Source organism: Triturus cristatus, chromosome 6, assembly GCF_964204655.1.
Source record: "Triturus cristatus chromosome 6, aTriCri1.1, whole genome shotgun sequence".
In the NCBI taxonomy this organism is placed as follows: domain Eukaryota; kingdom Metazoa; phylum Chordata; class Amphibia; order Caudata; family Salamandridae; genus Triturus; species Triturus cristatus.
In genome coordinates, this window is record NC_140589.1 from 913,754,980 (window position 1) to 913,774,610 (window position 19,631).

At 45.0% G+C, this 19,631-nt stretch overlaps 1 protein-coding gene across 1 annotated transcript in view; it reads right to left on the reverse strand.

The window, feature by feature from the left end:
- Positions 1–3,007: 3,007 nt before the first annotated feature.
- The window catches only part of RAB32 (RAB32, member RAS oncogene family), a 138,885-nt gene continuing 122,261 nt past the window's right edge, over positions 3,008–19,631 (reverse strand). Inside the window, exon 3 of the mRNA XM_085611587.1 lies at positions 3,008–4,105. Within this exon, the coding sequence (XP_085467713.1) occupies positions 3,959–4,105 (147 nt within the window). The 3' untranslated portion in view covers positions 3,008–3,958. The remainder of the gene's footprint in view (positions 4,106–19,631) is intronic.

A 19,631-nucleotide genomic window follows, 5' to 3' on the forward strand; every position in this document is an offset into this window, starting at 1 on the left:
GGGAGAACAGGGAATTAAAAAATGTACCTGGTGCTGACGGCTGCCTCACGCTCCTATGCTTCCAGATCCTGGTCCCACTAGTCCCTGGTACTCCAACATAGACTCCCCATCCTATCCCCACGCTGCTCTCAAGCATGAATGCAGCGTGACTATTGGCCTGAGCAGGCCGAATTAACGCTCGCTCAGGCACAGGGAGTCTGTGCTATTTCTTCAACCCGGCTGTGTATTACAGCTGGGTTGGAGAAACCTAAGTGCGTATGTTAGTTTGGCTAGCCTAAGATGGTTCACCTACCACTTCTCCTCGCCCCTCCCTGCAGAAGCTGGCTCAGCCAGCAGCTAAAAAATAAAACCATAATAAAATATTATTTTATTTTTCAACTGCTGGCTCTGAGCCAGAGGGGCGGCGCTACTCTGCCATTGCAAAGGAGCCACCACTGCATTTGACATGCGTACACAATTGTTGAAATCTACATGGAAAGTATCTTTGTGCATGCATTTAGGTTATTTTCTCCGAACAGAGCTCAGAGTACATTCTGTTTCAAAGGAGAAAAGTTCAGACTTTGATGAGTTGGTTTCATGGTACTGCTCTCAGCCTATTTTTCTGGACAGCCATACTACTAAACACATTCCAGTTGGTAAATATCGTCTAATAAGCTTTGCGGTAGTTTCAATGGGAAAGACTCTCAAGAATGGCCATTTCTTCTCATGCAGCCATGCCTTTATAATTCACTTGCTTTAAGAAGATCCTCAAATAAAGGATCTGTTATATCATCTTTTACTGTGATCAGTGTAGTACTGTCATTACCATTCAGCGCTGAAAACCCTCATTAGAACAATCTACTCTATATACAAATTTACTGAAATATACTTACCAATAAAGGAACATCTTTTTTATACAAATAGATAAAGAGGCAAGGACATAATAGTAATTATGTAGAGACATATATTCTCAAGTACATAGTTTTTCACAACCACACATGTAACTATACAATAAGTACCTGGGATGCACTTACACAAGAAATTTAGAAATAACTTTCCATTACAGTGCACACTTAGCCTCCCAGACACAGTGGATGCTATCTCTTATACAGTCTACACTTAAAACCTGTGCAGGGGAATGATGTGTTGTATACACATACTAGCATACCTACCATTTAGGTCACTCTCACAGTCTTAGTCAAATCACAGCCTTAGCTGGCAAGCGCTTTGGCATTCTTAAACCCCTCAAAAGTTGTATTCCTCTTTTGCCTGTCTCTGCCTAGAAGACAGTGATCCAAGCTTTGATGGTCTCTTGGCTGGATTACTGCAACATCCTATATTTGGGAGTTTCTCAGGCAAGGATTAAGATAATTCAGTGTGTTCAAAATTCGACGGCTCGCCTACTGCTTATCATCCCTAAGTGTGCATCTATGGGTATGGCACTTCATAAATTGCATTGGCTCCCGGTGGAGAAACGCATTTCTTTCAAAGCTCTTTGTTACTGTTATAGGATTTCTAGAAGACTGATACGGCTAATTTGCTTACTCTTCTTACTCCTTATTCTCCTAGGAGATGGCTCAGGTCTACAGAGGTGCTATAAGTGAAGTTTCCCAGAGTAAAGAAAGCTCTTTCTGGTGGAAGAGCTTTTAGCTTTCTTGCATCTAAGCTCTGGAACTCCCTTCGGCTGCAGCTGAGTCAATCTCTGCCAGACTCTTTGTTTCGGAAAAGTCTAAAGCTTGTCTTCTCAGATAGGCTGTTTCCCCTTGTGTCTCCTATTTCCTTAGTGTTTTCTGACCTCTCAGTGCTGGGACACGCCTGTTACGAGTAACTATGTGCTTTATAAATTGCAATCATTCAGTCATTCTGATGTTATACAGCAGCTCATACAAAGGCAACTGATGATTGCGGTCGAATGTTCAAGTTTTCTGGTGGATTAGATAGTAAAACATATGTGTTTACACATGGCTCTTTAGAGATATTTTTTAGAATATATATGACTAAGATTAACATTTGGCACGTGTGGCCATTACGCATTTTCTTAGCCTATTATTATGAAATCAATGCTACTCACTGAAAACCAAGCTATTGAGGGGAATCATCAAGGATACCTGTCTAACAGAAGTGTAATACCATGTCAACTAGGTCATACAAAAAGGTTACAGTGCCAAACCCCAATGGTCCAAGTATGTCTGGTATGTTAGTGAGGCAGCATGGCATCTCCCGAATGCACTGCTCATGATCCTACATGACAGAGAAATGTTTTAATTTTATAAATACACATTGGTTTAGACCCTAATTGGCCACTAAATCAGTGCATCTTTAGGATCCATATTACCATACACAGAAAAGACATTTGTAGTCAAAGCCTGAGCATACAAATCAAATGATATTTTTAGGTACACTTCAGAAGGAAAGTAGGAACTGAAAAAAGTAGTAAATGGAAAATGTTTGGATACATTGTTGCTGTGTGAGCAATATTCTCAAACAATACATAATTCTTACAAGCTGAAGGCGTACACATATCTAACCTTAAAGTGCATATCAATACCAATTCGAGGAAAGAGTCAGAACATCCAGGTGTTGTTCATTGCAAGGTGATCAGTGCATAAAATTAATAGAAAAGTGCATACAATTAATAGAAAAGTACAACAAAAGGAGGGGTGAAAAAGGGACGGGAAAACACAGCCATGTAACAGCAAAGGAAATTACCCTTAAACCAACAATACACCAGAAGAACCTCTCCTACCCTCACTAAAACTCCATTTATGTATGTTAGAAAAGTTGTCCAAAGCCAAGCGTCGGAAATTTCCAGAGCCACATATAAGTAACATTTCTTTTCATGCACTGAAAATGTAACTGGTAGGGAGAACAGAGCACTAAAAACGAACATATGAGTAATTTGTAGAAGCATGAAGATTCCCAGTTGCAAGGCAAATGTTGCTAATGACATTTTAGAAAACACCACAGTTTTCTTAATTTACAAAGTGCAGAAATGGCTGATTGTGACTGCCAAATGAAACACAATATATGGATACTTCCCAAGATATTTTTATTAAGACATTGTTGCAAAAGAATGCTGAAGAGGAAACAAGCACATGCATTTGTTAAACCATTCTATGGAGTAACTTCACCACTAATGCAGATTGCGGATTAGCACAAGGTCGAAAACCAGAGAAACCCTGTAGTTTCACCAGCAACCGCAGCAAACCATTTTGATGGAGCACCATGGAGTCATGATGTCAGGAGGCAGGCAGTCAAGCTAGCATGAGTTAGCGCAACATTACATGAAGTGGTCATCTGTTACATAATCTGGTGCTACTAATCAGGACATAGTTAAATTTATTACAAATCAGATGTCTGACATTTACAGATCACAGGCTGTTCATCTCGCTCTGCTCGAAGATCCAAGTGTCCAATGCATTACAGCCCTATAGACTTTCACTTTAAAAAGGATCCACCCCTTTTGGCAGTGTTTGTCAAACCAGCCGCATATATAAGGACAAATTCAAAATGGCACTTATGAACATGAATTGTTACTCAGTTCAGTCTTTGAAAAGCTCATGTAAACAGGATTCATTGAACTGGACTTGCATATCTGGATACAAAAGCGAACACAGAACAAATCTTCTCGAATATAAAATAATTTTGGTTATGGATATAGCCCCATTCTGTCCTATCACCACCATATGATGAAAAATATCCCGGTATATGTACAGCAAGTATTGGATTCCAAACAATAGGTGGATGACTATCATCAAGCAGTTAGTAATGTAGTGACAACAATTAAAAATGTATCCGCTGTACCAAAATACATGCAAACTTCAGTAACAAAGTAAAAAAAAACAAAAAAAACCTCTGACTTCTGGCTTCGTGACTTATCATGGTCAGGCATCACAGCAGCAGTATCACTGTTAAAGGCACATACAAGTCCAGCTGCAGAGCAGCGTGTTGAGTGCATGCTTAAATAGGCATGTTATTATCAGCAGCACTGGGATTTGCTCTCCGCCGGCATCATTTTGTCCAGATTAACAACGTCTTCTTCATGCTTCTCAGCAGGGTAATTCTTGTAGTTCACAAGTATGTTCTCCACCAAGGAGCGAGCTGCTTCATCTATGTTGATGTTATCCTGAAGAAAAAAAAAAATAGAAATGAAAATGGATGAACTGAAAAAAACAGAATAGTGCACGCTTATTTCTTTACAATTGTTGCTCAGTTTTGCCATATTCCAGAAGCTGTAATATGGCTAAGTTGCTGCTTCAATAAAATTTCAAGTGTGTTGCACATATATTAAAAATCATATTAAATAAAATGAAGCGCATTTTCTGCTACGTGACTTCATAGGAGCAGAATCTGGTGAAATGTGAAAACTGATTGGGCAAATCGCATTGCCCAAAAAACAACAAGCAAGCCAAACCAATTCAACAAAGTTGTATAGACTTTAACCACCTAGAGAAAAATGTGAACTAATAGGCCGAAATTAGGAATTTTATATTGACATTTTCTAAGACATTAGCTGCAAGGCCCTAGGTTATAAACTTAATTATGAATGGCACTAATTGCACAGTCTAATAAGTGAGTGTCTGCAGAACAAGCATGCCCTTTCTACTGGTTTAAGCACAACACAGAGTGCATTTAACACTCTGGTTTACATCAAAAAATGGCTAAAAAGCTAATCTCATATGACCAGGCTATACATTTTTACAAATCGGCCCATCATTTCCAAGTATAAAGCCTCTTCCCAAACTAAATTGAATTTCTGTTTCTAAACTCAGATTCTAATCTCGACCTACTAATTATCGTGAAAATGTAATCACAAATGATGAGCATCAATTCTACAAGAAGCAATAACTGCAGGATAAAAAATCCCCATGAGAAGTTGTTCCTTGAAGGCTAGCGGGATGTATACACTTTCCACAAAACTCTATACCAACAAATTCCATCATAGATTATATTGGTTCAGAGTGCAAAGATCTGTTCATTCAATAGTCTTCTACACCATAATCCAAATATGAGTTGGGACTTCACCACACAATCCTGCATTTGTTGATCTGCTACTAGACTTGTGTCTTCAAAACCGCGTTCAACCACACTGCCGGACCTACTCTGGACAAAGGATTTGCAGTTCTTAACATTGTCACAGTGGACAAGAAATAGCATACTAACGGGACTAATCTCGTTATAATTCTTTTCAAACTCCATCTTTCAAATGAAAATTACTGATCGAAACACTAAAACAACTGCCAAAGCATGGAAGAAACTGGACATTCCCACCCTTTACGTTCTACGTACCTGTTCCGTAGCTAACAGTACCACATTTTCACCACGGCTGACATCTTTTCCTGGCATCCTCCCAATGGAGAACACCACAACCTCCAATTAACATCTCCACAAATACATTACCTTCTGACTGAATCAAGCGATAGAGCACTGATGGCTGCAATTATAAACTAGGACTTGCATGTAGTCCAGTCAGCAGGAAGAGCACAAGGAATATTGGGAGATAAGTTTATGAATCCATCAAGAACGAGGCAGGAATGCAGAGCTCATAGTAGTTTATGAATTTAAGATGAATGAGTAGATAAGGGTTAGGATCAAGGAGCCCTCTATGCATTTGTCCTTCTCATAATAAATCCATAACATTTATTACTTTATTATTTAGGGTGTCTGAACTGATGTGTCACTTTGCAAGTCACTACAAAGAGCTGTGAGAGAAACAGTGGAAAATACAAAAACAGAACATGTGATCACAGGAACAGTTCAATCAAATGATAGCTATGGCAGCCCATGCGAGTATTTGTTACCCCCTCAGCTATTCTTTGCGGGATGAGATGTGGGATGTGGAGGTGAACAATTCTGTTAAGGGGGGTGGCAACACTGTGGTGCAGACTTGCCAAGGGAACTCTAGGTCCAAAGAGCGTGCCCGCTTCAACTATGTTGAAGAGTGCCTCAAACTCTTCAGTACTACTTTCATTGTAGTATCTGTATGGAATTGGTTAGACTTGTGTCCAAGTCTGAAAAGGAGGTTGGCAGAGCATGTTAGGCAGAGAGTGCTAGTGGATTATCAGGCAAAATCTACAGTTAGACCTTGAAGCATCTGATTGTGATACTATGTGTGAGCACTAACTCCAGTGAATGCCCTGCAATTTGTACAGATCCCACAACTAGTTTTTCTACAGGTTCGAGGCAGTTCTGGCATCAATACAAGGTTGACCGCATCAATTAAAGTTCTGTACTAAGCTGTGTTTTTAAAATTTCATCCAGAAAGTATGAATACTAGCTTGAAGAGAGGTATTTTACAGTTGTACAAAGGAAATGCTGTATTTATTGCGCACTTCACAATCACACATTTGACAGGTGAGTTGTTCAACAAATATTTCAGTGTGGGTGAGATCTGTAGGACAAAACCTACTACTGTGTTTTCTCCTCCTGCCTTTTTTAAATGTAATTGTTTAAAACTAAACAAATCAGATCATTTAGCACAGTGATTACATTCTCCCAGAACCATTCTCAGCAAAACCAATCCAATGACAATCCGTTTTTGGTTATTATCCTGTCAAAGCTTTTCTTGTATCAAAAATGGTCAACCTGCAGGACCAGTGGGGGTCAAGGTTGATTCATGAGAAATTTAGACAAACAATTTACAAAAGGCTCTCACTTGGTCTTTTCTAATATTAGTTGTATTAAGTAAATATAGCTGTCATTACAGCAGTGATTCCACCAGTAAAAATAATGCAAAACAGAAAATCAACTGTATGCTCTCGGCACTTAAATTGTACTAAGGAAACAATAAACAAGACATATAAGAAAGGCATCAAATAGCCAAGTCAGTTAGAATAAGTAAAACAATACTACAATACCACTGCATGAGAAAACATGTGAATACAGAGCCAGTAAATGATGTGCATATGCTAACTATGTCTGATATTAAGCTAAAACAAGCCACAGACAATAAATTCGAAACCACTTATATACTGTTTTGAACATTTAGGAATTAGAATTTAGGAAATGAGATGTTACATAGAAATAAAAACATTTCATCTGCTTTACGTCTGTGTCAGGATCCGGCTTCCCTAGACCCCGATCCCATGGAGGGAAGACGAAACTTCGCCTCACTGGGCCACACCTCTCTTTCCCCTTCAGCCTCCTGGACCTGTGGAAGTCCGATACCTTCAGGGCGACGCATAACATTATTGTGAGCCCTTTAATTTTTAGACTTTGGAAGAAGACAAAGCCAGCCACGCCCCTAGGAGGTGGAGTTACGGCATGCCAGAAGAGGAAGAGGAAATGGCAGACGGGACTGGCAGCGGCGAGAACCTGGAGACAGAATCATTCAGAGTCACAAGAAAGGAGCAGCCAAGATGCACCCGATAGCGAAGTGAAGTCGAGGAGGAGCCAGAGACGCCTGGTCACGGTCGCATCCCCGGAGGAGGAGAGCCAGGAGGCTAACGACACCATGGAGCGCCCAGCCACGTTCCTGGAAGAACATAGCTTGCACAGGTACGTGCACGACTCTTGGGAGCTGGGAGTCGGGAGCCGGGTGGGAGTAACGTCCCCGGGTGGGGTGAAAGGAAACACGTAGAAACCCCTTGGGAAAGCCAAGAATGTAGTTTTCTTTTTCCGTTTGTATCCTCACAGTGGCGGTCTCCTAAGACACCCAGCAATCTGCTTTTTAACGGGTGTTGTGTTCCTCACACCCTCTCCCCTTGGCTGGAACCGGTGCAAAGCCCTGATGTTTTTTTTTCTTTTTCCTTATTTCATTTGGTGCCTTAACGTACTGCCGAGCCCCATGGACTAAAGCCCCTGGAGGAGTAAAGAAGATGTAAAGGAGACAAAGCTAATTCTCCTGAAAGACGTAGACTGTCATTTATTTTGTTTACCGGCTTGGAATAACACAAATAAAAAAAGCACACGGAAAACCCTGTCACGTGATTAATATACCTGCTTACAGTATGGACACTTGTATCAACAAAATACTCCCAATATTCTGCTAGAATTCATTATTCATGTCATCTTTTTACCAGAAGTAGAATAACAACTTTAATATACATTGCTTTAATTCTTTTCTTTGGATATCATTCGTCCTACACATATCATGCTTAAAGGAAGTTTCACTTAATAAACAATGAAAACATTTACTTCTGCTAAAACATTGCAGGCTTCAACCTTGAAAAGTTTATTCTTGTTTGTTAAGGAAATGAATACAACAGAACAACAACGACCAGCAGATTAACCCCTTCGCTGCTGCGGACATTCCGCTGCAGCGCTGGGGGGGGCAGGGGGGCAGCGCGGCGGGCCTGTGCTCATGACGGAGCCGCTCCGTCATGAGCCACAGTTGAGCTGTGCTCATGACGGAACGGTTCCGTCATGACTCCGCCCATTTGCGTTGTCGCCCCGCACAGGCGGGGAAACAGCGCCGCGCAGGCGGAGCGGCCGCCGGCAGGATTGTCATGACGGAACCGTTCCGTCATGAGCACACGACAACCGTGGCTCATGACGGAACGGTTCCGTCATGAGCAGGGAAGGGGTTAAAATTAATTCACAATATTTTTCTATTTTACAGAGAGAAACACGAGCACATTTATTTGTTGTGCACAATTTAAAGGACTACAGTTTAGCAACATGAAAATAACGTCTAACACATTTTTTATAATGTCTATAGGTTTAATTTGTTTTTTCATTCTCTTGTATAATAAGTGCATGTTTATGAGTAGAGTGCCCTTTGATGAGGCTTATTTCTTTTCTTTTGACTTTCTCAATGTTGAGTAAATCAATCAAAGTATAAAGTATAAATGAAACTTACTATTAAATGAAGCGCGGGGTGATGACCAAATTAACAAGTTACTTACCTTTGGTAATGATGTATCTGTAAGAGACATTGGTTGGTTGTAGATTCCTTAGCTTTAGAATTTCCCCCAGGCGCCAGTCTGGATCCGGAGAATTTTCTTTAGCAGTACCCCTGTGCGCCAGAAGGTGGCGTTGGTCGACTCTGCGTCTGTTGTCAGCATCGGAGTCGCCGGCATGACAACGCGGTGCCTACTTAGATGCCGCCCATGCGCCCTGATGTCAGTTCGGACACGACTTTCCGCGCCAGAAGCGCAGAGCCATGCAAGACACTGACCACTGGTGCGCCACAACTATGGAGTCCCTAACTGTAGAAATCAGTTCACAGAGCAGAGAGGATGGGTGGGGCGGTAAGGAATCTACAACTAACCTAGGTCTCTTACAAATACATCATTACCAAAGGTAAGTAACTTGTTCATCTGAAAGAGACAGTTAGTTGTAGATTCCTTACCTTTAGAATAGATACTCCAGCAATACCATCACCGGAGGAGGGTCTGTAAACCAAGTTTAGACGAGAAAGTCCTGGAGGACCAAACGGGCAAAATCGCCGTCCCTCCAGGCTTGGCTGTCCAGGCAGTAATGTCTCATAAATGTGTGCAGAGATGCCCACATTGCCGCCTGGCAGGTTACAAGGAGTGGGACGCCAATGCAGTGGTTGCTGCCATAGCCATAGTGGAATCAGAACGCAACCCCACTGGAGGATCCTTCTTAGCTAAACCATTGCAGATCTTTATACAAAGGACAGCCCATCGAGAGATGGTACATTTCCGAGCAGCCCGGCCTTTCTTGGCACCTTAATATCCAATAAAGAGTTTATCATCCAACCGGAAATCTTTGGTGCGATCAAGGTAGAATGACAGTGCACCCTTGGAAGGGTGCGGAGGTGAGAAAAAGGTGGCCAAAGTTATAGGTTGTCCTACTTGAAATGGTGTAACCACTTTAGGAAGAAACAAAGGCCTCGTTCTAAGCACCACTTTGTCTGGATGCACGGAGAAGAAAGGGGGCTTGGAAGACAGAGCTTGAAGCTCACTCACCCTGGGGGCAGAGGTGATGGCCACAAGGAAGGCACTTTTGAGTGTGAGGAGCCTGAGAGGACAGTATGAAGAGGCTCAAAGGGAGTACACATAAGGTATGTGAGAACAAGATCCAAGTCCCACTGGGGCATTATGAAAGGAGATGGAGGAAACAGATGAGTAATCCCTTCAAAGAACCTATTAACAATAGGAAACTTGAATAAGGATGGTTAATCTGGCAGCTGAAGAAAAGCAGAGATAGCTGCAAGATAACCTTTGAGAGTGCCCAGAGCAGAGCCCTGCTGGGCCAAAGAAATGATAAACAAAAAGACCTCGGAAAGACGGGCAGAAAGGGCATCGACAGCCTTTGCTGTGTACCATACCACAAATTTGTTCCATCTACAGGCGTATAACGATTTAGTGGAGAGACGCCTGGCTGCCAAGATGACACAAAAGACTTCGGGCAGAAGGATGAAAGTTGTCAACTTTCACCGCTCAATCTCCATGCAAGAAGGTAAAGACCGGACAGGTTCGGTCGGGGAACCGTCCCCTGCTGCCACAACAGAAGATCCTCCTGAACAGGCAGTCTGATCGGAGGATCGATAGCCATGCTAACACATATTCATAATGGGGGTCCCTGTAACCAGGAGCTGAGATGTCACACTGATGATGGGTAACTCTTCCTCCCTGCTCTCTGTATTTATTTACTTTGATACATTCTCTTTCCAATTTTGCCATATGGTTCTGCCTCTCCATTGGAGTGCTCTACTCTGATGTAGGCACTTGTAATAACGTTTGTATCATGCAATTTGGGATACGTAGGTCAGCGCTCTAGTAGTGTCCTGAGTTACGGGGGCGCATGATGTCAGACGCAGCACCCACGTGAAGGGAAGTGAACACCTTCCAAAAGACGTTGGCCGCCCGCAGTCCCTGTATCTTCACGGCACGCGGAGAGACCGACGAGGTGGTGGCGAACCACCCTTGATGAAGTAAGGAGGAATTGGGGGCTACAACCCTTTGTTATAGGGACATGCAGACGCATTTGCACTGCGTTCGGGCACAGTAGTAGTCAATCTCGCTCCCGCTTATATAGTGGCATTCACTTTGAACTACTGAGCCTTGGCACCATTGATTACTGATATCATTCCGGGTAAAAGTGCCCCAGGACTACGGAGATCCTGGAGGGGTGAATATTTACTTGACAAAAAATTATTTTCCCCACAGAGTGTAACTACAGTGGGTCACCCTCTACTAAAGTGCCAGTTTGAGCGCTCATCATAATAAACTCGGTAAGGTGTGCCGAGTGATGGAACATGTATGACCCAGGGAATCCACACTTAATGATACGCCTAAAACTATGAGTACTATGTGGGGTATGGTGCCTCCACATTTTGTTATCTACGGATGTGTCCTTTATCAGCATCAATACTTTGAGCACACTATGTTTTAAACATACGTCACTCACAATTTGTGATTATGATAGATACGATAGCGAGGGCCATTGCTTGCCCTGTGTTTAGGGTGTGCTATCTGAACTTAGATACACCCCAGTCGCACCTAATGGGTTGTTTTTATGTGATTTAGCACAGTGAGCACAAAGAATTCTTCACTTTATTTGTGTAAATATTGTTTCACCTCTGTACAGATTGCTTTCACTGTTTTTATTCTTTCTATTTACAGTTACCTTCTGATGAGTAAGTGTACTTGAATGCTCCAGACTTACAGGTGGTGTAATACCTAGTACAGTGGGTACACTAGAGGGAATTTTTTGGGAGAAGTAGCATAGGGATCCTGTTTGTCCTGACGAATGCCGGTTAAAGAATCGGACCCGGAAGAAACATGTTGACCTCTATGCAGACCGGAGGGGTGGTAAATACATAATCCACTCACACCACCACCACCACCATCTGAGAGTATTTCAATACCCTTTTTTATATATGACTAGGGAATCTAGGAATAAAACTATTATGATATCTCATACTCAGTTTTAAGTCACTATCTAGACCTTTGTAGGATCCACTTCTTTTCCTCTCTCTAATTGTTTATATTGTCTACCCCTCCCTATTGCTCCGCCTCTAGCGTTGGCTTGCGCAGAGACGTTTATTAGCAGCCCTATGATGAAGCATGCAACAACTTGAGGGCAGTTTTAAGTGTTTGTGCTCCCTTTGCAACCACATATTACACTCGTAAAAATTTGTGACTAACATTGGCTCATCTCCTTTTGTGTGAATCTGTTGTGTTTGAGGAGGGTGAGCAAAGGCTTAGTCCTTACCCCCCTTTTTTCGGTGTGTATTATTCAGAAGCTAGGGGAACCAGACTCAATATGTCCAGTCTGGAGCCACAAGGATAACTTGGGCCCAGTCGGGCTTGATCTTCTTCAGCACTAGGGCAGAAGTGGTACAGGCAGAAAGGTGTACAGGAGGCCACAGTTCCACTCACGACGAAAAGCGTCATCAAGCGAGTGCCGCCTTGGAAACTCCAATGCGCGATACTGATGACATTGCCTGTTCTTTTTTGTGGCAAACAGATCTAAACAAGGCTCTCCCCACTGCTGAAAGAGACCTTGAACAACCTCTGAAGGAAGACGCCATTTGTGATCGACCAAGCACCGACGGTGGAATTTGTCCGCCCTGGCATTCAGAGACATCGCCAGGTGTTGAACAACCACGGTCATGCCCTGATGTTCCAGGCATGTCCAGAGGGGAAGAGCCTCCTGACAAAGGGTCCACGACTCCACTCTGCCCTGTTTGTTGTAGTACCACATGGAGGCGGTGTTGTCTGTGAACACCTGCACCGCTTTCCATTTGAGAGAGGGAAGGATGTCCTTCAATGCCAGTCGGATCGCCCGAAGCTCCAACAGGTTGATATGGAGCCCGGCCTCCGTCGGAGAAAAAAAAGCCTCCCAGATGGCCGCCCCATCCCAGGAGTGACGCATCGGTCACCACTGTTAGATCTGGTTGGGGAAGGGAGAGGGATCTGCCTCAGACCCAACTTGGTCGTTAGCCACCACAGCAGTTGTTGTGCAGTTCCCTCTGAGATCTGAACGTAGTCAGAAAGATTCCACTGATACTGCGCCCACTGGAACTTCAGGTCCACTGCAGAGCCCACATATGCCATCAGGCATGATCCACTAGCAGGTTTCAGGAGGCCATGAGGTCCAGCAGACTCAATTATTATCACCGAAATCCAGGATAGAGGCTGAAACATTGGTATCATAGCCCAAATATCCCAGACTTGCTGCTCGGGAGGATAGGCCCGAAACTGCTCGGTGTCTAGAACAGCTCCGATGAAAGGGAGTGTCTGAGACGGAGTGAGGTGTGACTTCGGCACGTTTATAGTGAACCCCAGCGAGTGCAGGTGGTCTGCCGTAGTCTGGAGGTCGGAGACGACAGCCTGGGCCGAGCCCGCCTTCACCAGCCAGTCGTCAAGATAGGGGAAGACTGGAACCCCTGATCTGCACAGATGAGCTGCGCCCACCACCATCACTTTTGTGAACACCCAAGGGGCACTGGTAAGGCCAAAGGAGAACACGGTGAACTGAAAGTGCTCGTGGCCCACCGTGAACCATAGATAGCGTCTGTGGGCTGGCAAGTCGAGAATATGTAAATAAGTGTCCTGCAAGTCCAACGCCACCATCCAGTCTCCGGGGTCAAGGTCAGAAAGGACTTGAGCGAAAGTAAGCTTCTTGAACCTCTCAGTTGAGGGCACTGAGGTGTAGAATAGGACGCCGGCCTTTGTCCTTCTTGGGCACCAGAAAGTAGCAGGAATATCAACCATGACCTACTTCTGGTGCAGGGACCCTCTCTATAGCTCCCTTGGTCGTTCGGAGACTTCCCGTCAGAAAAAGTGCCAAATAATCCTCTGATCAGCGTTCTTAAGATGGTGACATGGAGGGAGGAGTAGCCCCTTCAGACGCTTTGCAAAACCCACCTGTACGACGTGATGGATTGCCAGTGGAGGAGGTGATGGCGAATCTGGCCTCCTACTAGCCTGAAACATTTGACCCGGAATTCTTGGAGGCTGAAGGGGTGGGGGGTGAGAGGGTGGGCTGGCCTGCCCGCTGGCACCCAGACCCGCGAGGTCGCTGGGTGCCACGCCCACAGGCACGCAGAGACTGGGTAGCTTGCATGAACCTGTGGCTAGACTGGGCCAGACATGGTTAGGTGCCCCTTCCGTAGCCACAAAAGGGCCGAAAAGCAGACTGGAGGGGGCGAGAAGGCGCTGTGAGGGCCACAGACCTGGCCGTAGCTCTAGAAACTTTAAAGCGAACCAGCGCAGAGTCTGCTTCGTTGCCAAAAAGATGACGCCCATCAAAGGGCATGTCCATCAAAGTTGACTGGACAGTCCTGAAAAGCCAGATGTCCTGAACCAGGCATAGCACCTAAGGGCTACCGAAGTAGCACTCGTTCTGCCCAGTGAGTCGGTGTTATCCAGTCCACATCTAATGGCGAATTTGGCTGCGTCTCTCCCATCTGCCACTGCCTGAGTAAGCATGGCCCGAGCCTCTTCCGGGCACGGAGAACCTGTGCAACCGTATCCCAGATGGTATAGAAGTAGCAGCCCAAGAGGCACGCAGTATTCACCCTCCGCAGTGCCAAGCTGGAGGAAGAGAACATATACTTTCCAAGATGATCCAGCTTCTTGGATTCCCTATCTGGAGGGGCAGAAGGGACTGCGTCTTTAGAAGAAGAGGCTTGGACCACCAAGCTCTCACAGGAAGGGTGTTGGGTCAAGGTCACTGGGTCGCCCGGGGCAGGGCGGTCGCGGGCAATTGTCCCCTCCACAGGAGCACCTGTGCTGGGCTTGGACCAAGTGCCCAGGAGAACATCAGTGAGGGTCCTCATTGTACGGCAATAGGGTTCAGAGGAGGAAGCTGCAGACTGAAGCACCTCTGTCAGGAGGGTAGTCCTGACTTCCATTGAAGGGAGCTCAAGGCCCAAGACCTCGGATGCCCTTCTCACCACCACTGCATAGGACGCTCCCTCCTCCTTAGCCATGGTAGGAGGAGAAAGCAAATCAGTGTCTGGAGAGGTGTCCAGACCACTGGCATCACCCAGATCCTCTCGCCAGACCGGCTCTTCTTGTTGGTCATTAAAGGGTCCCAGCGACCCCTTCCAGTACTCATCACCACCGCCTGGTCGGTAGGGAACACCAGGGATGAACAGGAGAACAAAAGTCGGTTCTGACGTCGGTCCGGCTTCGGGTCCAACTCGGGAATGAGGATGGGGATGGCGTCGGCCGGGGGCACGGTCGACACCGGGGGCGTCGTCGGGATCGGTGCTGTGGAGGCAGATTAAGATCGACCAGCGTCGATCTGGATCCAGGGGTAGATCCGTGGGGGCCCGCCGGCATCGAAGGCCCAGGACCCCACCCCGCGGGGCCTGAAGGTGCGCCAGAGGAGTCGGGCTGCCCAAAGACGAGATGTAATGCCTGGTAGAACTGCTTAAGTTGGGCAGGGGATGCTCCGGCTCCCGGGAAGGGTAGGAGGTGTGGAGTCATCCCTGAAACAGGCACTAGAGACGAGAGCGACGATGACCAGATTCTCGCGTCGCGTCAGTCGAATGATAGGGAGAAGGTGAAGAGCGCTTGTGCTTCTTTGCCTTCTTCTTGTGTTTCGACTTACCCGAAGACCTTGACGACTTCGAGTGGGAAGAGGAGTGGGTGTTCCGCGAACGGTCTTGAGACCTTCCTCTCGAACGAGAATGACGTGGAGATGACTGCCAGGCCTCCAACAACTTTTGGGACCGCTGATGCAAACTCTTCAGGTGCATGGCCCAGCAGTCGGAGTACGACTACGGTGCGTGGTTGCGCTTCAGACATCACAAGCACACGAGATGCGGGTCAGTCACTGACATCATCTTGTGGCAAGACCCGCAGGGCTTGAAACCGGTCCCACACTGGGACATCCCTCGTGCACCAGGAATGCAAGACTCGAAAAAGATGCAGACAAAAGTCGAAAAAAAGTTAGCCAAAACACAGCTAAGGAGTAGCTCTCTCCGGATCTACGCTAGGCTGGCACGAAAAAGAAAGAACTGACGTCAGCACGCATGGGCAGTGTCTTAGTAGGCCCTGCAATGTCATCCTGGCAACCATGATGCTGACTATGGACGCAGAATCGACAAACGCCACCTACCGAAGCTAAGGAGTACTGCTAAAGAAAAATCTCCGGATCCAGACTGACACCTGGGGGAAATTCTAAAGGTAAAGAATCTACAACTAACTGTCTCTTTCAGATACACGTTACTAACCTTTGTTAACCCTGTTTCTTTTGAATACTTTAACTGCAGATTTCGCACCTGTAGAATGCCTCAACACACCAGACTGGCTCTAGAAGATTTTCCTGCGAAACCCATGACAGCAGTAGGTGGCAACGTGCTGCTCTGTGCAGACTTCATTTCACTCTGTAAGTTTTGGAAAAGAGTCATAAAAAAGTGCCATCCGCTGGAGCTGGTGTCAATTTCCTTCACTGATTTGTTCGTGCACTCAGATGCCAAGCTCATCATCAAATATTGGCCACTCCATGCGCTAATGCAGTTGTAGCACCATGGCCCTGTCCAAAAGGGCCCTCAATCCTCCTGGAGGCTGCTTTTTTACATCACGCAGCGGATCCTAATGTTGAAGACTATCTATCTGGACAAAGTCCGTTTCCACATACCTTGCCTTTCTTTGTCTTAGAGAACCCCAAAGGGAGCTGTTCCTCCACTAGATGGTCTTAGGTGTGATCGATGTAAAAGCTCAGAACCCTTTTTGGGTCCAAATTATGGAGTCTTGCCTCCTCTTTGGATGTGCAAGGTGGGATAAAGAGCGTGATGCACGGTCTGATGTGAAAGGGAGTCACAACCTTGGGTAGAAAGGCCGCTCTAGTGCTTAACACCAGTTTGTAGTGAAAGAATGTGGTGTAGGGCTTGAAGTTCACTCATGCGACAAGCTGAGGTGATTGTGATGAGAAACACAATTTCCAAGGTCGGGAGGGATAAGGGACTGTTAAATAACTCAAATGGAGTGCACAAGTTTTAAATTAAGGTCCCAGTGAGGCATCACTAAAGGCTTTGGTGGAAATATGTGGACCAAACTTGAAAGAAAATGCATCACTACAGGTGATTTGAGCAAGGATGTCAAGTCCCGTAAACATAAAATGGTATAAAGGTCGACAAGTAATCTTTAACAGTGCCCACTGCAAGTCCTTGCAGAGCCAAAGATAGACAAACAGTAACACATCCAACAGTTTATTCTACAATGTATTGTATTGTATTGTATTGTATTGTATGTGATGCTTATATAGCGCAGACTGTCATCCCACGGGTATCCTGGCGCTGGGTCCATGTTATAGGTATCGTACCAAACCACAAACTTGTCCCATTGTCCAGCACAAATAGATTTGTAGAACACCACGTGGCTGCTAGGATGACATCCATTACTTCGGGAGGGAGATTATCTGCAGTCAACTGCCGAACTTAATCTCCATGCCTGGATGTGTAGATTGCTTAGGCCCGAGAGCAGTATGCTGCTGCGTCAGAAGGTCCTCCCATAGTGACAGCTGGATCGGAGAACAGATGCTCATGCCCAGAAAATTCTGAAAACCATACTCTCCTGGACCACTCCAGAGCCACTAGGATGATTTGGGCCTGTCGTTCCAGACCTTCTTCAGAACTCTGGGCAGAGAGGCAGCTAGGGAAAGGTAGAGTGGAGCAATGTATTCCTGTATAAGTGGACTAGGGCTCTATGAAAAAACACTCTAGCTGCCATCATGATTCCAGGGCAACACTAGCTAAGTTTGTCGGCTCTGGAGTTTAAGGATCCCACGAGATGGGAAAAGCCCCGACAATTGAGCCAGGTCGAGAGACACAAAGCCTCCTTATACAGAGACCAAGACTTCATCCTGCTCTGCTTGTTGCAATACCACATGGTAGTGGTGTTGTCGGTAAGAACAAGAACCAGCCTTCCATTGTTGGATGGCAAGAAAACTTTAAAATCCCAGCAAGCTGAGGCGGGTATTCTCCGTACACCAGAGTCCTCTGATCTCTACTTCTCTCAGATGACCTCCCCAAACCAGTAGTGATGTGTCTGTCACCAACATGAGCTCTGGGTGGGTAGAGAGAAATCATTGGAATCATAGCCCCATTATCCTGGACTCGTTGTGCCAGAGGGAAGGCCCAAAAATGCACTGTATCCAGGATGGTTCAGATGCCTTTACAAAGAAGTGTGCTGTGACTTCGGCATGTTGAACGTGAACCCCAGCATTGTAAGGGGGTTTGCTAACAAATGGAGGTGGTCTAAGAATGACTGTTGAGAGCCTGTCTCCGTCATCTAGTCGTCTAGTTTATGCTCAAAAGACTTCTAGAAAGTTATGAAGCTTGAGATAGTTCTCATACCTACAGAGAGAAGTGTTAGTGAACTTGTATCTAAGATGCCCATCTCATATGCTCTAATTTCAGGAATAACCAGTTTCAGATCAAAACAAATGTTGGTTACATAGATATAGAGTTAAGATATATCTGTTCGTTGTAACAATTAGATGCAGGACTTTCACAGTAGGTTACTTAGATAGCTCTTAATTGTCTTTATCCACTTTGATCTGTGGACATCAGTGCCGAGCAGACATGATGAGTCAAAGTGATGGCGTTTGGTGTCTGTTTTCTCTCTTATCCTATTCCACAGCCCCTATTTCTACTATTGGCACTCATATTATTGTTTTATGTGGTCCCTGATGGAGGCAGTAAGAAATGAAGGAGTTCATTGCTCCAACTGGATCTGACACACTATAGCATGTATCACCGTGCCACCCCATCTCATCATGCCACCTGGGGAACTTTGAACAGCCAACCGCAGAGGAGAGCGTATGCGCGAGCCACCCAAGGCTCTTGGGAGGGCGGAGTGGGGGTGAGGGAAGAGTTCAAGATGAACTGCGTAAATATTTAGAACGCCTGAGACCACTTCCGGAATTCTCATTCTGACAAGATTACCCATTTGCTGAGAAATTACTCTGGTTAACACATTCCTAAGGTCAGTGATTACTGAGTGACATAATGGGAGTTGTGGTCCTTGAAGACAGCAGAGGTAAAGGTTGTGGAAGAATGGTGAGGGGTCAGTAAAATTATGAAACATGCCTTTATGAGATTTATGGTAGGGAGTATTTATATGTTATCGCTAAGAAGTAAAGCAAACAAAATAGGAAGAAAAGGCAACTTAGAGAGATGGTAATTACACCAGCAAAATTGAATATTAGATACAAAACACAATGTATAGAAACAAAACAGCATGGGTAGGTTGGATAGGAAAAACCAAAAGAACACAAACCATATGACAAAACACTATGAACAGAAAACTCAATATTCTTGTATGTCCTGAGTTTAGACAAGGCCAACCTTCTCTGTTAAACAACTAAGCGTTTGCTTGAGAGAGCTTTGTGCAATCCGTTTACCATGGGTTTTAACACTTTGGTGATTACAAGATTCCTTGACTCGTTTGTCAAAGACTAGATTTTCCTATTTCTGACGGTATGAGCATTTTGATACATCAAAGTAATTAAGGCTTTTATATCCCTTCCCTTTACTATAAAGTGCTGGCCATGAACTGAACTTGGCTTCTTGTTTGGTAAGAGTCCTTGCAAGGGCTGTGTAGATTAAAGTTGCCCATGAATCTATTTTTTGAATACTCTGGCTCGGACGCTTTCCTGCACAACTGAAATCCTGGTGAGAGTGGCAGGGAGTCACTATGTAAAGTCAAAGGCAAAGTGGTGGAGAAATTAAAAGACTTTTCCTCAGTCCACCCTATTGTTTGTCAGGGAACTCACTGGAA